The sequence below is a fragment of the Salvelinus namaycush genome, chromosome 4 (assembly GCF_016432855.1).
Source record: "Salvelinus namaycush isolate Seneca chromosome 4, SaNama_1.0, whole genome shotgun sequence".
Classification (NCBI taxonomy): domain Eukaryota; kingdom Metazoa; phylum Chordata; class Actinopteri; order Salmoniformes; family Salmonidae; genus Salvelinus; species Salvelinus namaycush.
The window spans coordinates 32,521,654-32,539,180 of NC_052310.1; the positions used below are offsets into that span (position 1 = coordinate 32,521,654).

General features: G+C 41.6%; 1 protein-coding gene across 10 annotated transcripts in view; it reads left to right on the plus strand.

Moving 5' to 3' along the window:
- The first annotated feature begins 380 nt into the window (after nt 1-380).
- LOC120046443 (tyrosine-protein phosphatase non-receptor type 13-like) overlaps nt 381-17,527 on the plus strand; it is a 134,521-nt gene continuing 117,374 nt past the window's right edge. For 9 of the 10 annotated variants that reach the window (XR_005476813.1, XR_005476811.1, XR_005476812.1 and 6 more), the window contains exons 1-9: nt 381-1,040; nt 6,037-6,108; nt 6,355-6,529; nt 6,636-6,771; nt 6,897-7,035; nt 7,649-7,801; nt 8,572-8,757; nt 8,888-9,050; nt 9,157-9,412. Coding sequence is in view for 7 of the 10 variants with exons in the window: in XM_038991680.1 (XP_038847608.1) it covers nt 6,061-6,108; nt 6,355-6,529; nt 6,636-6,771; nt 6,897-7,035; nt 7,649-7,801; nt 8,572-8,757; nt 8,888-9,050; nt 9,157-9,412 (1,256 nt within the window). In the remaining 3 variants the exon portion in view is untranslated. Of the gene's footprint in view, nt 1,041-6,036; nt 6,109-6,354; nt 6,530-6,635; nt 6,772-6,896; nt 7,036-7,648; nt 7,802-8,571; nt 8,758-8,887; nt 9,051-9,156; nt 9,413-17,527 lie in introns of those variants that run through there. The other variant, XM_038991683.1, reaches the window with a different exon arrangement.

The window sequence follows — 17,527 nt, forward strand, 5'->3', positions numbered from 1 at the left end:
AGTGTACAAAGCTGGATCAATATCAAATTGACCATTGGACATGTAAAAACAGAATGTAAGCAGAATCTGTGTGGTAAACCAACAGGACATGTCTGGTCTAGGCCATGTCTGATCTTGTGAAGGCTACTGGACATGCACATGGGTTAATCATACATAGACAAAACAGGTCTGAACTTGTGAAGACCTTTGGACAGCAACATTAGCTAAGGGGTATGCATGTCATGCCACCAATAGAATCTATGCCCCAATAGCTGAGCCAATAAGAGAATGGAAATTATGTAACAAAAAAAGATTCATAAAATGGGGTGATGACGTTGTGTAAGGGTAAGACTGTATAAAAACCAAGCACTAAGAATGAAGATTCAGTTCTTCCATGGAACTGCTCGGCTTCTGTTACTTTTGTAATAAAAGTCTAATTGAATTTACGAACTCCGGTATTGGGAAGTATTTGATTAAACCTTTTCCACAACATTAGCGGGTTTTCTGTTGTGCAGTAAGCACACATGATGTGATTTTGCCACCAATGGACTGGGTGAAGTAAAAGGCCAGCAACACCGTATTATTCAGAGCCCAATGAAATGACACCGCATATACATATCTAGCCTGCATAACACGTTATAGACTTATTTGTCGATCTGTAATGCTAGCTAGCTGTGCAGCCTGTTTGCAATGGGCAGCAAGCTAGCTAGATATGTCTAGCTAGTAGTGCTGAAGAGACATTATTCAAGTTGAAGTTGAATATTAGTCGTGGTGAAGGATCTGTTATCCAGCCAGCTCAAACTTAACTTCAAGACTTCAGTCAGTCTGCTGTCTGCAGATCATACAAGCCAACATAAAATATCAATAGCATCTACCCGACCTCTTAGCTGAATGGTTATTGACATGTTTCTACTATAACGTGTGGGACGTTTATTTTGAACATTTCTGAAATTTCGTGACCTGGAAGCACTTTTTTAGTGTTGCTGATGAGTCGCTGATCAAGTGAGGAGTTCACAAATCAAAGGTCCCCACTTGTACTGCTACTGGACAGCGAAAAACAGGTAAGTTAACCTTTATTGTAATTTAAATGAGCTTGTAGTAGTTGTTAAGTGCTGAGTTACATTGCATACAATTTCAGTGACTTCACAGCAATTGCTATCTAGCCAACATTTTGCTAGCTAGAAGGCAACATTTTGCTAGCTAAATGCAAATCCCCCCAGATACAGCCATGTCTTAGTCATGCCATGAGATCTGTACATGAAAGAAGAATATAATAATACGAATTGAATCGAGTTCACATTTAGAGTTTCTGGCGCAGCACATAGTTTCCCTTATCCAATTGGTGTGACAAAGGAATTTCCTAACAGACCTGTTAACTTACTTTGTTGTTACTTTTAAGGTTGGAACCAACATGCATTACCACCAGCAGGAAGAGAGGCTAGAACTAATTTGTCTGCCAGCACAGGGACAAGCTACACTATTCACAGCCCTGTGTAATGTTCAATGTAATTTTATTGCCAGACTTTTTAAAACTTTTTGAAACTATTTGTATTGTTTTAACAATATACAAATAAATGGAAATGTATGGTTTAAACATGTCTTTAATGTTTATTTGCTTTAGCTGTTAGTGATAATTCCCTAAGTGTTAATACATTTGTGTTTACATCATTAAGCCTTTATGTATTGCTTATGAATGCCCAAAGGTGTCTGAGTTTAAATTAAGTACAGCGTCATGTGATATAGAGTCTTTATGGATGTGTTATGAATTATCTGTTAGGTTCTAAATATCAGTCTAAACTCAACGGACACTATGAAAGCTTAAACTAAGTTTATTCACCCCAAAGGATCGAACAGCTGGACAGACAAAATACATATTCACACAAGCACTGATTAACCCTTTCTAATATGCTGTCTCCTCCTACATATCTGAACAGCCTATGCATCTCTGTTGCTAGACAGAACCTTAGTGATATCTGTTCTTCCTCACTTCATCTGACCTGACCTCTGCCCCAAAGTGCTCACTCCTTCCCAACTCACGGCTGTCATGTTGACTCTTACCAGACTGCGTCTTTCCTCCTCCCATATGATCCCTGATGGCTAACAATAACATGTCTTGACATAATGTAAACATTATAAATTACCCTCTCTCCCTCAGTGAAAGGAATACGTATATTTCATGAATCAGAACCCAACAGTCCTTCCTCTTGAACAATAGCTTCCTACTGTTCAACTAAAATAAACTTGGACATTACTCATAAATTAACAAACATGATCAACATTCACAGTGAGGTTTACAAACTCAAGAGACTTATGGCCTCTGTTCCATAGTCACCCCATGCAAATTGTTATTTCCATTTCTCATAGAACACTGACAATAACTTGTCCACTGGAGCTGTTGATTTCTTCCATTTCAACTTTCTCCTGGTTCCTAGGAGAGTGATAGCACAAGACTTGAAAAGCAAAAAGAAACACAAGACATAACAGTATTAACAATGTGGCAAGATATGCATAATTATATATGCACAGAAAACCAAAGTCTGACAACATGAAAATTCCCACTCTCTCTTCGCCTGACTCTATGCCTCCATGAGGAGGCCCTAGAGAACCTCATGCTTTCACCCAGTCGCCCCCTTTCCGGTCACAGGCTCCGAGAGGTGTTCCCAAGTTATGTTCTTTTCATTTTGTTCCCCATCTCCATCTTCCTCCATTGCCACCTGATAGGCAAGTCACCTGATAGGCAAGTGCGTATCCCTAATCAACGCTACATCCTATTGAGGTAACGCAGCACTGTGGCCAGTCGTGGCCAAAAGTTTTGAGAATTACACAAATATTAATTTTCACAGTCTGCTGCCTCAGTTTGTATGATGGCAATGTGCATATACTCCAGAATGTTATGAAAAGTGATCAGATGAATTGCAATTAATTGCAAAGTCCCTCTTTGCCATGCAAATGAACTGAATCCCCCAAAAACATTTCCACTGCATTTCAGCCCTGCCACAAAAGGACCAGCTGACATCATGTCAGTGATTCTCTCATTAACACAGGTGTGAGTGTTGACGAGGACAAGGCTGGAGATCACTCATGCTGATTGAGTTCAAATAACAGACTAGAAGCTTCAAAATGAGGGTGGTGCTTGCAATCATTGTTCTTCCTCTGTCAACCATGGTTACCTGCAAGGAAACACGTGCCGTCATCATTGCATTGCACAAAAAGGGCTTCACAGGCAAGGATATTGCTGCCAGTAAGATTGCACCTAAATCAACCATTTATCGGATCAAGAACTTCAAGGAGAGTGGTTCAATTATTGTGAAGAAGGCTTCAGACGTCCAAGAAAGTCCAGCAAGCGTCAGGACCGTCTCCTAAAGTTGATTCAGCTGCGGGATCGGGGCACTACCAGTACAGAGCTTGCTCAGGAATGGCAGCAGGCAGGTGTGAGTACATCTGCACATACAGTGAGGCAAAGACTTTTGGAGGATGGCCTGGTGTCAAGAAGGGCAGCAAAGAAGCCATTTCTCTCCAGGAAAAACATCAGGGACAGGCTGATATTCTGTAAAAGGTACAGGGATTGGACTGCTGAGGACTGGGGTAAAGTCATTTTCTCTGAATCCCCTTTCTGATTGTTTGGGGCATCTGGATAAAAGCTTGTCCGGTGAGCGCTACCATCAGTCCTGTGTCATGTCAACAGTACACCATTCATGTGTGGGGTTGCTTCTCAGCCAAGGGAGTGGGCTCACTCACAATTTTGCCTAAGAACACAGCCATGAATAAAGAATGGTACCAACACATCCTCCGAGAGCAACTTCTCCCAACCATCCAGGAACAGCTTGGTGACGAACAATGCCTTTTCCAGCATGATGGAGCACCTTGCCATAAGGCAAAAGTGATAACTAAGTGGCTCGGGGAACAAAACATCAATATTTTGGGTCCATGGCCAGGAAACTCCCCAGACCTTAATCCCATTGAGGACTTGTGGTCAATCCTCAAGAGGAGGGTGGACAAACAAAAACCTACAAATTCTGACAAACTCCAAGCATTGATTGTGCAAAAATGGGCTGCCATCAGTTAGGATGTGGCCCAGAAGTTAATTGACAGCATACCAGGGCAGATTGCAGAGGTCTTGAAAAAGAAGGGTCAACACTGCAAATATTGACTCTTTGCATCAACTTCATATAATTGTCAATAAAAGCCTTTGACACTTATGAAATGCTTGTAATTATACTTCAGTATTCCATAGTAACATCTGACAAAAATATCTAAAGACACTGAAACAGCAAACTTTGTGAAAATTCATATTTGTGTCATTCTCAAAACTTTTGGCCACGACTGTATATGCTTTCACATCAATGCCTTAAGAATGTTGTCCAGAGTACAATTACCCCAACATCTATCCTTTTATATGATGCATTAACCAGTAAAGCAACTAACCCAACCCATTCATGGCGGTTAAGGTAGCTCCCAGACCCAACCCCTCTGCATGTCTACAGTGGAATCTAGTATTTCTCTCTCTTTAGCTCCACTTCCTCTGTCATGGCATCTTCAAGCTCACCCATTATGCAGTTGGATCTCTCTTAACATGAGAATTGTGAACCCACCGACGAGAGACATGACGATCATTACCGCCCTACATGTTGCAAGGAGTACTGTGTCTGGACCAGACCAACGCTGTCCCAACACCCCCACCTGATGTATCTTTATGTACACTCAATCTCCAGAATTCAGCCCATGCTCTCGGTTATCTCCTGTGTCTCACTTCAAACTAAGTATTACAGGACACTACATGAAGTGTCAATAAATAGGTTATTAACGTTCTGCTTATTTATAAAGTTCTCTCATGATCCACAGGGTACTGTAGGGTGTGAGAGGTATTTGTGATAGAACACATACCACAGTCAAAAAGTCATAATTATTGTTAAACCCTGCCCATTTCCACAAGTTATCTTTTTTATATTTATTTTTAAACCTAACTAATGAAGTCCAAGTTTGATGGGTTGGTCCACCAGACCTTCCGCACATTTGGGCAGAAGTATCTAGGAATGAGATTAGGTGTAATGTGACTAAGATGTTATCACTTTAGAGCGTATGCCATCCTTCAGCACATGTCACCCTTTATAAAGCACATGTTTATATCATATTCGACATACCGTGTTATGTCACTTTAGACATTGGTGATTATGTCACACAGTTATGCCACATTTATGAACCCTTTATAAAGCATGACATACGCGTATAGATGCTTTGTAACACATTTATGCAGCGCTTATGAAGGCTTCATGAAGCCTTTATAAGCTGAATGTGATTTAAAGAGGGACCCAAATATTATATCTGTTTGGGCTTTTTGTGGACAATTTGCAGTCTACAATTTATTTGTAATTATGTTCCGGCCCCCTGACCTGAGAACAAATCAGCCCGCTGCTGAATCTAGTTGATGATCCCTGATCTATGGCACCCTGTGATGTGGGTTGATGTTCTTCTGAGACTCCGTCGAGTTATCTGCTGAGCTCTGGAGGTGATAATACACAAATAATATGCAACAGAATGCATGACTCTGAGTCATACATTCTATAGATTCCATACTTCTTATTATTCTCATAGTTTTTCCTCTGACGCATACAGCTCCTTCACAGTTTAAGATATAATCCCAGTCTCATACACTAAAGCAAATATGATAATTAGATTGATTTGTATGTTACTCAATGAACGTTCATTGAAAATAATTTGTCTTTGAAAACTAGGATGTGTACGCACAGCGGAGTGTGTATGGGGATGAAACGAAGATACAGTAAGCTGGATGTAGTCAGCGTAGCCTGTGACGTCACTGCCCCAGTTAGATCGAGGTAGCTGTCACCTCCGACCCAGTTCTGGTTTATCAGTCTTGACTTAAGACTGCAGTGCTGCTGGAGCATGGTGACGGTCATAGCCAGGACTGATGCATCCCGTGTGTGTGAAGGTGTGTGTGTGTGTATTGTGGTGTATGAATTGTTTCCACGTGTAGTGATGTTAGCATGATGTGATTGTGTATCTGCACTGCTGTGTTTACACTGTGTTGTGTCTTTTCAGGCTCTGGGTCCTGAATTTATCAGGATGGCTGACGAACCCCATGTAGATCTGGAGCTTCCCGGATCCATAGTGGTAAAAACATAAACTTTTTTTTCTAGAAATGTTCTGGAAGATTTATGTTTTGGGGTTTTGAGTGTATTTTTTGTTGACTAAAGATTGATTATCCTCTCTCTCTCTCTCTCTCTCTCTCTCTCTCTCTCTCTCTCTCTCTGTGTCTCTCTCTCTCTCTCTCTCTCTCTCTCTCTCTCTCTCTCTCTCTCTCTCTCTCTCTCCCTCTCCTTCTCTCCCCCTCCACCTAATCCATCTTCTTCCCCCCAGTCTAAGAAGGGTAGGTCTAGTTCGTCCCAGAGAGAGGTTAGTGTGGTGTTGCCCAGTGGTCAGTCTGTATTGGTCAGATGTGACAAAAAGTCCAGAGGGAGAGATGTGTTCGACATGGTGGTGGCTCACGCTAACCTGGTAGAGCACTTCTACTTCGGACTGGCCTTCATCGATGGTAAGAAACTGACAACAACCCATCTTATGTCTCTCATAAACATATACTGTAGTTGATTTATTGATTTATAGTCATACTACGTATCCTATGTCATTCTTTCTTTTAGATGATGAATATTTTTTCCTGGACCACGAGATTAAAATCTCAAAAGTTGCTCCTGACAGTTGGAAAAAAGTAGTGTCGACTTCTTTTCTTGTTTTTCTACGGGTCAAGTTTTTCGTTGACGACATCTCTTTCATATTGTGAGTCTGATCATTATTTTATATCTTTCATTTTACTGAAAAGTACCTAGTTTTGGTATCATGAACTGTTAGTGAAATGCAGTTATTAGTTGTCTCTTTAAAGAACTGCACATTGGGTGTTCCAGACACAGGGTGACGCGTCACCAATACTACTTGCAGCTGCGGAAGGATATCCTAGAGGACAGGTTGTACTGCAACGAGGAGACGTGCATGTTCCTGGCAGCTCTTGCTCTTCAGGCAGAGTTTGGGGACTACATGTCTGAGGTAAACTGAGTGAACCACTGTCTCAGAAACAGAATTTTCCTTCAGTGTTTTTCTTTTCTTTAATGATCTACATTTTTTTTTATTTAACTAGGCAAGTCCGTTAAGAACAAATTCTTATTTACAATGACAGCCTAGGAACAATGGGTTAACTGCCTTGTTCAGGGGCAGAACAACAGATTTGTACCTTGTCAGCTCGGGGATTCAATCTAGCAACCTTTCGGTTACTGGCCCATCGCTCTAACCACTAGGCTACCTGCCACCCCATAATGGGTTAGGTTCTCCATAAAATCCTGAGAGATTGTATGGCTCTTAATCATTCTTCCAGCCAAAGCAGTATGTTTATGAGGAAGTAGTATCTCATTGATAGACCTGTTATATCTGTCCAGTACAACATCAATGGCAATATTGACTGACCTGGGTAATGTTCAGTATGGCACACAGTACCAAAACATTTTGAAACAGAAAAATAATTAAGTCAAGGTAGTCCTTCCCTGTTGCAGTTAGTTTTATTGAGTTTGGTACCTATTGAATGCAATCCTGTTATATCTGTATGGTAAAGACTACTACATTAGTGGCAGTATATGTCATTGACAGGCCTGTTATCTCTGTTCAGTTGTATGGTAGGAACTACTACCAGCCGGAGCAGTATGTGTCTAAGAGAATGCTGGAGAAGATGGCTCTGCCCACTCTAAAGGAGGAGTTGTCACGTTTCCACGCTAACAATGCCCAGATGCTGCCCGAGGAGGCTGAGACCGAGTTCCTAAAAGTAAGAAAATTGAACAGTGGTTGAACACTGTATTAAATGTATTATTATTTGCAGAAATCAAAGTTTTGGAAATGAATCCCCAGTTCAAATACATAAGACGAGACAAGACGGTTTCCTGCAGTTTTAGAACAACGTTTTCTTGATCTGAACAGCCTAGTTTTAAAACGGCTCATGTCTGCTGCTGGAGTCAACATGTCAAATCTTTAGCTAAAGTCTTGCGACGAGACGGATCTGTTTAGCCAGTCAGAGAACAATGAGCTGGTGTTTTAGCCAAGCAGTTAGTTAGCTAGCCTAGCTTGCTGATACTTCTCTGACAAAATACCAATGTGTGGTCTGTTTCTGGTGCATGTGTTTCATGATACTCGTTTGATACAACAACTTGCTACAACAAGTGGCCACTTGTTTCAAAATTTCATCACGTCATTGTGAAGAGGCACCATTAAAGTGGAAATGGTCTCAACTCCACGTCTCGTTTGTTTGATCTGAATGCCCGGTCTTCAGTCAGTTTTACAACACAACATTCTAAAACTGGGTAGTTTTGTCTCGTCTTATTTCGGCTGATGTATCTCAACTGGGCTTAAAGATACAGTAAAACAAAGCTTCTATTATTGCAAATCATAATCAATTTAGTGCTTGCCCTTTCAATTTTCTTTAATCTATTTTGGTTCCCAGGACCCTTTTTACATGTCTACACAAGAAGATTTTGAATTGAGCATGTTCTCCTCTACTGAGATCAACCTTGCAACACACTTGTTCTATCTACTCTCTAGATCGCTCAGCAGCTTCCAGAGTATGGGATGATGTTCCATCGGGTAGGCCGGGAGAAGAAGCCGGTGGTGGGGGAGCTGGTGCTGGGAGTCTGTGCCACTGGAATCATTGTCTATGAGCTGAAGAACCACCTCCGTACCGTCACACGACGATTCCTCTGGAGGGAGACCGATACCATCTCTGCCAATGTGAGTACTACTGGAATACTAGTGTTGTATTCTATACTGTGCTTTCAGAAGTGTGTTTGACATTAACAGCTCCAATGCTCTTGATTTAAAAGACAAGCCCCTGACGATTGTCTCTCCCCCCCTTCCCCAGCGTTGTAAACTGACAATAGAGTGTGGTGGTCCCAGCAGTAAGAAGCACAATTTTGTGACAGAGAGTTCTAAGATTGCTCAGTACCTCCTTAGTCTCTGCTCCGCGCAGCACAAGTTCCACAGTGAAATGACCTCCAGGCAACTCAACTACAGCATCGCTCAAGGTACAGGACTCTTAAAGCACAAAGTCAGGCAGGAAGGCACGCATGCACACACACACAAACACACACACATTTGTGTATTCATTATGATTATTTGTTGTACTTACAGATGAGAACATTGAGAAGTACCAGTCTATCTGTCGGACACGTGACTCCCATATGAAGCGTCTTTCATGTTCCGAGGTCGTCCTGAACAGTGTAGAGATACCGGCCAACCTCAGCCAACGCGAGTCGCTAAGTAAGTTGTGTGATGACATCACAGCGAAGGTGGAGGCATGTCTACGGCAACAGAGTGAGATGAGGGAAATCAACAGAGATCTACCCGAGCCATGCCCACTGTCAGAGGTGAAGGAACAGGCCTGGAGGTAACATTACATAACACTACATACACTACATGCAGGTAACTGCCAAAATAAAGGAAACACCAACATAAAGTTTCTTTATGGGGCGTTGGGCCACCCAGAGCTGCCAGAACAGCTTCAATGCCCCTTGGCATAGAACAGCTTCAATGCCCCGTTTCATATCTATGAAACGACATGAAATGTAGAAAGGCGCTGGAGGGGATGGCTGATGTTTTACGTGCTCTTAACCAACTATGCTATTTTGTTAGTTTTTTCACATTGCTTATTGTTTTACTTATTTTGTACATAATGTTGCTGCTACCGTCTCTTATGACCAAAAATAACTTCTGGACATCAGAACAGCGATTAACCACCTCGAACTGGAAGAACAATTGTTCTTTAACGAGTCCGACGCAAAGGATATACTGCTTTCTCACCAACGGGCCCAAATCCCAGTAATTTGCGTGAAGAAAAGATGGAGGAAAATGGGCTGCCTTCTGAGAATTCGTAGGCGAATGAGTAAACTCCCAATGCCATCCGTTTTATTGGCCAACGTGCAATTATTGGAAATAGAATGGATGACCTACGATCACGATTATATTACCAACGGGACATAAAAAACTGTAATATCTTATGTTTCAATGAGCCATTGCTGACCGACGACATGAATAATATAGAGCTGGCGGGATTTTCCATGCACCGGCAGGACAGAGAAGATACGTCTGCTAAGACGAGGGGCGGGGGTATGTGTCTACTTGACAATAACAGCTGGTGCGCAACGTCTAATATTAAAGAAGTCTCGAGGAATTGCTCGCCTGAGGTAGTGTGGTCTACAGCTTATCATAAGATACTCTATCTACCAAGAGTTCTCATCTTTATTATTCGTAGCCGTCTATTTACCACCACAAACTGATGCTGGCACTAAGACCGCACTCATCCAGCTGTATAAGGCCCCAACCAGCTGTATAACGCCAAATGCTCATCCAGAAGCGGCGATCCTAGTGGCCGGGGACTTTAATGCAGGCAAACTTAAATCAGTTTTACCTAATTTCTACCAGCATGTCACATGTGCAACCAGAGGGGAAAAAACTATAGACCACCTTTACTCCACACACAGAGATGCATACAAAGCTCTCCCTCACCCTCCATTTGGCAAATCTGACCATAATTCTATCCTCCTGATTCCTGCTTACAATCAAAAACTAAAGCAGGAGGACTCTCTCTCAATACGGAAGTGGTCAGATGACGCGGATGCTATGCTACAGGACTGTTTCGCTAGCACAGGCTGGAATATATTCCGGGATTCATCAAATGGCATTGAGGAGTATACCACCTCAGTCATCGGCATCATCAATAAGTGCATCGACGACGTCGTCCCCAAAGTGACCGAACGTACATATCCCAACCAGAAGCCATGGATTACAGGCAACATCCACATCAAGCAAAAGGCATAATTAACTCAGGAAGCACCTGCTTTCAATAGGCTCTGTATCCTTCATTTACTCAAGAGCTGCCGCTTTCAAGGATGGGACACTAATCTGGATGCTTATAAGAAATCCCGCTATGCCCTCAGACGAACCATCAAACAAGCAAAGTGTCAATACAGGATTACGATTGAATCCTACTACACCGGCTCTGATGCTCGTCGGATGTGGCAGGGCTTGAAAACTATTACGGACTACAAAGGGAAACCCAGCTGCGAGCTGCCCAGTGACGCGAGCCTACCAGACGAGCTAAATGCCTTTTATGCTCACTTCGAGGCACTACAGAGGGTAGTGAGAACGGCCCAGTACATCACTGAGGCCAAGCTTCCTGCCATCCAGGACCTATGTACAAGGCGATATCAGAGGGAAGCCCATAAAATTGTCAAAGACTCCAGTTACCCAGGCCATAGAATGTTTTCTCTGCTACCGCACGGTAAGCGGTACCGGAGCTCCAAGTCTAGGACCAAAAGGCTCCTTAACCTGTCTAGGACTGGGGTGCCGCTAGCGGCACTCCTCCCACATTCCACTGAAAAGCCAGGGCGCGAAATTCAAAAAAAATATATTTTTAAAATATTTAACTTTCACACATTAACAAGTCCAATACAGCTAATGAAAGATACAGATCGTGTGAATCCAGCCAACATGTCCGATTTTTAAAATGTTTTACAGGGAAGACACAATATGTAAATCTATTAGGTAAACACCTTAGCAAAAGAGACCATTTTTTCTTTGTCCACCAACACCACTAGCTATCACCAATTCGGCTAAACTAAGATATTGATAGCCACTAACCAAGAAAAAACCTCCTCAGATGACAGTCTGATAACATATTTATGGTATAGGATAGGTTTTGTTAGAAAAATGTGAATATTTCAGGTAGATATCATAGTTTACAATTGCACCCACCGTCACAAATCGACTAGAATAAATAGATAGAGCAACGTGTCTTACCTAATTACTAATCATAAAACATTTCGTAAAAATACACAGCATACACTAATCGAAAGACACAGATCCTGTGAATACAGACAATATTTCAGATTTTCTAAGTGTCTTACAGCGAAAACACAATAAATCGTTATATTAGCATACCACATGTGCAAACATTACCCCAGCATTGATTCTAGCCAAAGAGAGCGATAACGTCAACATCGCCAAAAGATATTAATTTTTTCACTAACCTTCTCAGAATTCTTCAGATGACACTCCTGTAACATCATATTACAACATACATATACAGTTTGTTCGAAAATGTGGATATTTAGCCACCAAAATCGTGGTTATACAATGAGAAAAGTAGCCGAGCTGGTCAGAAAATGTCGGACGCAATATTAGACAGTGATCTAGTCGTATACATAAATACTCATAAACGTGACTAAAAAATATAGGGTGGACAGCGATTGATAGACAATTTAATTCTTAATACAATCGCTGATTTACATTTTTTAAATTATCCTTACTTTTCAATACAGTTTGCGCCAAACGAAGCTACACGAAACAAAATGGCGGTATTAGCGATTAACATTTTTCGACAGAAACACGATTTATCATAATAAATTGATCTTACTTTGAGCCGTTCTTCCATCAGAATCTTGGGCAAAGAATCCTTTCTTGGGTCTAATCGTCTTTTGGTCGAAAGCTGTCCTCTTGCCATGTCGAAATGCCCACTGCGTTCGGCATGAACTGAAAACGTGCCCAGAGCTTGAAATTGTCTCAGAAATAAATGTCCCAAAATCGCACTAAACGGATATAAATTGCTATAAAACGGTTTAAATTAACTACCTTATGATGTTTTTAACACCTATTACAAGTAAAAACATGACCGGATAAATATTACTGGCTACACTAATGCTTGGAAAAATAGTAGGTCGGTGTCCACCGCGCGTCCGACGCAGCTGGAAAAGAGTTACTTCCTACACGTTGATCTGTTTTATAGAGGCTGTGATTGCGCAATCGACACCATTCAAAGCGTCATCACGTAAAGACATCCAGGGGAAGACGTAAGCAGTGTCTGTATCCTCATAGCATTTACGGGGACCTTTAAACTGACTCCAGATCAGGGGCCAAGATGTGTGAAATCTGACTCCATGTCAGGGAAATTGCTGTAGAATGAGTTCTGTTCCACTCAGAGACAAAATTTCAACGCCTATAGAAACTAGAGACTGTTTTCTATCCAATAATAATAATAATATGCATATTGTACGAGCAAGAATTGAGTAGGAAGCCGTTTAAAAATTACACGATTTCCAGAAAAAGTGACAACAGCACCCCCTATCCCAAAAAGGTTTTAAAGCATTTCCTTCACATGATGCATCAATTTAGACAACTTTGTCGGGTAAGCATCATTAACATTTATAAAATATTTAGATCTGGACACTTATGTTTTTGACATTGCAAGTAACCATTTCACTGTACCGTTTTTACCTTCTGTATCCTGTGCATGTGACAAATAAACTTAGATTTAATTTGATATTTAATTTATTTTTATGTCACCTTTATTTAACCAGGTAGGCCAGTTGAGAACAAGTTCTCATTTACAACTGCAATCTGGCCAAGATAAAGCAAAGCAGTGCGACAAAAACAACAACACAGAGTTACACATAAACAAAGGTACAGTCAATGACACAAAAGAAAAAAAAAATTGAAAAATCTATGTACAGTGTGTGCAATGTAGAAGAGTAGGGATGTAGGCAATAAATAGGCCCTAGAGGCGAAAATAATTACAATTTAGCATTAATAGAGATACTGGGGTGCAAAAGAGCAAAAGGGTAAGTAATAATATGGGGATGAGGTAGTCGGGTGTGCTATTTACAGATTGGCTGTGTACAGGTACAGTGATCGGTAAGCTGCTCTGACAGCTGATGCTTAAAGATAGATAGGGAGATATAAGACTCAAGCTTCAGAGATTTTTGCAATTCGTTCCAGTCATTGGCAACAGAGAACTTGAAGGAAGGCGATCAAAGGAAGTGTTGGCTTTGGGGATGACCAGTGAGATATACCTGCTGGAGCGTGTGCTACGGGTGGGTGTTGCTATGGTGACCAGTGAGCTGAGATAAGGCGGTGCTTTACCTAGCAAAGACTTATAGATGACCTGGAGCCAGTGGGTTTGGCGACGGATATGTAATGAGGGCCAGCCAACGAAAGCATACAGGTCACAGTGGTGGGTAGTATATGGGGCTTTGGTGATAAAACGGATGGCACTGTGATAGACTGCATCCAATTTGCTGAGTAGAGTGTTGGAGGCTATTTTGTAAATGACATCGCCAAAGTCAAGAATCGGTAGCATAGTCAGTTTTACGAGGGTATGTTTGGCAGCATGAGTGAAGGATGCTTTGCTTCGAAATAGGAAGCCAATTCTAGATTTAATTTTGGATTGGAGATGCTTAATGTGAGTCTGGAAGGAGAGTTTACAGTCTAACCAAACACCTAGGTATTTGTAGTTGTCCACGTGTTCTAAGTCACAACCGTCCAGAGTAGTGATGCTAGACGGGCGGGAGGGTGCGAGCAGCGATCGATTGAAGAGCATGCATTTAGTTTTACTTGCATTTAAGAGCAGTTGGAGGCCACGGAAGGAGAGTTGTATGGCATTGAAGCTCATCTGGAGGTTAGTTAACACAGTTTCCAAAGAAGGGCCAGAAGTATACAGAATGGTATCGTCTGCGTAGAGGTGGATCAGAGAATCACAAGCAGCAAGAACAACATCATTGATGTATACAGAGAAAAGAGTCGGCCCGAGAATAGAACCCTGTGGCACCCCAGTAGAGACTGCCAGAGGTCCGGACAACACGCCCTCCGATTTGACACACTGAACTCTGTCTGAGAAGTAGTTGGTGAACCAAGCGAGGCAGTCATTTGAGAAACCAAGGCTGTTGAGTCTACCGATAAAAATGTGGTGATTGAAACAGTCGAAAACCTTGGCCAGGTCAATGAATATGGCTGCACAGTATTGTCTCTTATCGATGGCGGTTATGATATCGTTTAGGACCTTGAGTGTGGCTGAGGTGCACCCATGACCAGCTCGGAAACCAGATTGCATAGCAGAGAAGGTACGGTGGGATTCGAAATGGTCGGTGATCTGTTTGTTAACTTGGCTTTCGAAGACCTTAGAAAAGCAGGGTAGGATAGATATACGTCCGTAACAGTTTGGGTCTAGAGTGTCTCCCCCTTTGAAGCTGGGGATGACTGCGGCAGCTTTCCAATCTTTGGGGATCTCAGACAATATGAAAGAGAGGTTGAACAGGCTAGTAATAGTGGTTGCAACAACTGGGGCGGATAGGTTTTAGAAAGATTACATTAGTTTACTCTTTAGTTTATCCCAGAGAACTGAGAATCGGGAAGGGACTCTCTCTCGGTACTGTATACAGTCAAGACAGTGCTGTCAGGAGCCTACCCACGGTGTACATCAACACCGAGGTCAAGCCAGCCATGACTGTCCAGCCTTGTGGTATTCCTGACTCTATTCTACTTCACCTGTAGAGATTTTTTTGAGAAAGAGAGAATCCTCTCTGTTTCTGGGCATGTGTGAGCTATGACATTATTTACAGTGACATAGCCCTACCTTCACAATAAGCTACTCAAATGAATGTGTACACTGCATTTTTCTAGACAAACTCCAGTGAGGCTGAATTGTTGTTGTCTGTTGACTCCTGAAACACAGACACAAATGTGGAGTTAGTGAATAGTCGCATTGTCTCTCTGTCATGGATCAACATATAGCCTAAATTATATGAACTTGACAATAAGATACAATGACATACTCAAGTGTTCTCCGTGGAGAGGAAGGTGTCTGTCTGGCCATGGTTTCACTTCTGTGGCCATATAGAGCAGAGGGGGGCTTGGATGGTGCCTGTATGGCTCAGTTGGTAGAACATGTCGCTTGAAATGCCAAGGTTGTGGGTTCGATTACCACGGGGGAAATGTATGCACTCACTACCTTAAGTTGTTCTGTTTAAGTGTGTCTGTTAAATTACTAAAATGTATATGGGTGGCCAAATAGAAAATGGCATATAGGCAACTATAATATTAGTTCTCACATCCGGTGCCTGTTGGATAGGACAGAATGATACTCTGCTTAACACAGAAGTGCAACATTTTGGGATTAACTAATTTCACTAGCTACAGTGCATTCGGAATGTATTCAGACCCCTTGACTTTTTCCACATTTTGTTACGTTACAGCCTTATTCTAAAATTGATTAAATTGTTTATTACCATCATTAGTCTGCACACAATACTCCATAAAGCAAAAACAGGTTTTTAGAAATATTTGGAAGTTCATAAAAATTATAATAACTAAAATATCACATTTACATCGGTGGAGGCAACTACATGTTCACATAGACATGCGTTTTTGATTGGACACCCTATATATAGTTAGTGACCCTTAGGCCTACTCATGCTGCTATGCATATGAAAACAACTCAAACTTTATTTGTCACCTGCGCCAAATACAATGTGTAAACCTTACCGTGAACTGCTTACTTACAAGCCCTTAACCAACTGTGCAGTTCAAGAAAGAGTTAAGAAAATATTTAAGTAATAACAATAAAATAACAATAACGAGGCTATATACAGGAGGTACCGGTACCGAGTCAATGTGCGGGGGTACAGGTTAGTCTAAGTAATTTGTACATGTAGGTAGGGGTGAAGTAACTATGCATAGATAATAAACAGCGAGTAGCAGCAGTGTAAAAAACTAATGATGGTGGGGGGGGGGGGGGTTTGTTAATTGTTCAGCAGCCTTATGGCTTGGGGGTAGAAGTTGCGTCCTGTCGACAACATCCAGTGAAATTGGATGGCGCGCAATTCCAATAAATAATCGTAATATTAAACATTTATGAACATACAAGTGTTTTATATCGGTAATTACCTTCTTATGGCTTGGGGGCAGTATTTCGACGTCTGGTTGAGAAGCGTGCCCAAAGTAAACTGCCTGTTACTCAGGCCCAGAAGCTAGGATATGCACATAATTGGTAGATTTGGATAGAAAACACTCTAAAGTTTCCAAAACTCTTAAAATAATGTCTGTGAGTATAACAGAACTGATATGGCAGGTGAAAACCTGAGGTAAATCCATCCAGGAAGTGGGATTTTTTTGATGTGGGTATTTTCAATTGAATGCCTATAGAGTATCTAATGGGTTAGGACCCAGATTGCAGTTCCTATGGCTTCCACTAGATGTCAACAATCTTTAGACATTGTTTCAGGCTTGTTTTCTGATAAACGAAGAAGAATGAGATCTTTCTGTCAGTGGACTGTAGAATTATGCAGTGCTGGTTTGCGCGTGTGACCGAATGCGCGCCCTTCGTTGTTTTTCCTTTCTATTGAATACGCTATTGTCCGGTTGAAATATGATCAATTATTTAGACAATTGACAACCTGAGGATTAATTATAAACATCGTTTGACATGTTTCAACGAACTTTACCGGTACTATTAGGATGTATTCGTCTGCATGTTTTGACCGCCTTTGAGCCAGTGGATTACTGAACAAAACGCGCCAACAAAACAGAGTTTTTGGGGTATAAAGAGGGACTTCATCGAACAAAACAAACATTTATTGTGTAGCTGGGACTCTTGTGACTGCAACCATATGAAGATCTTCAAAGGTAGGTGATTAAATTTATCGCTATTTCTGACTTTTGTAATTCCTTTACT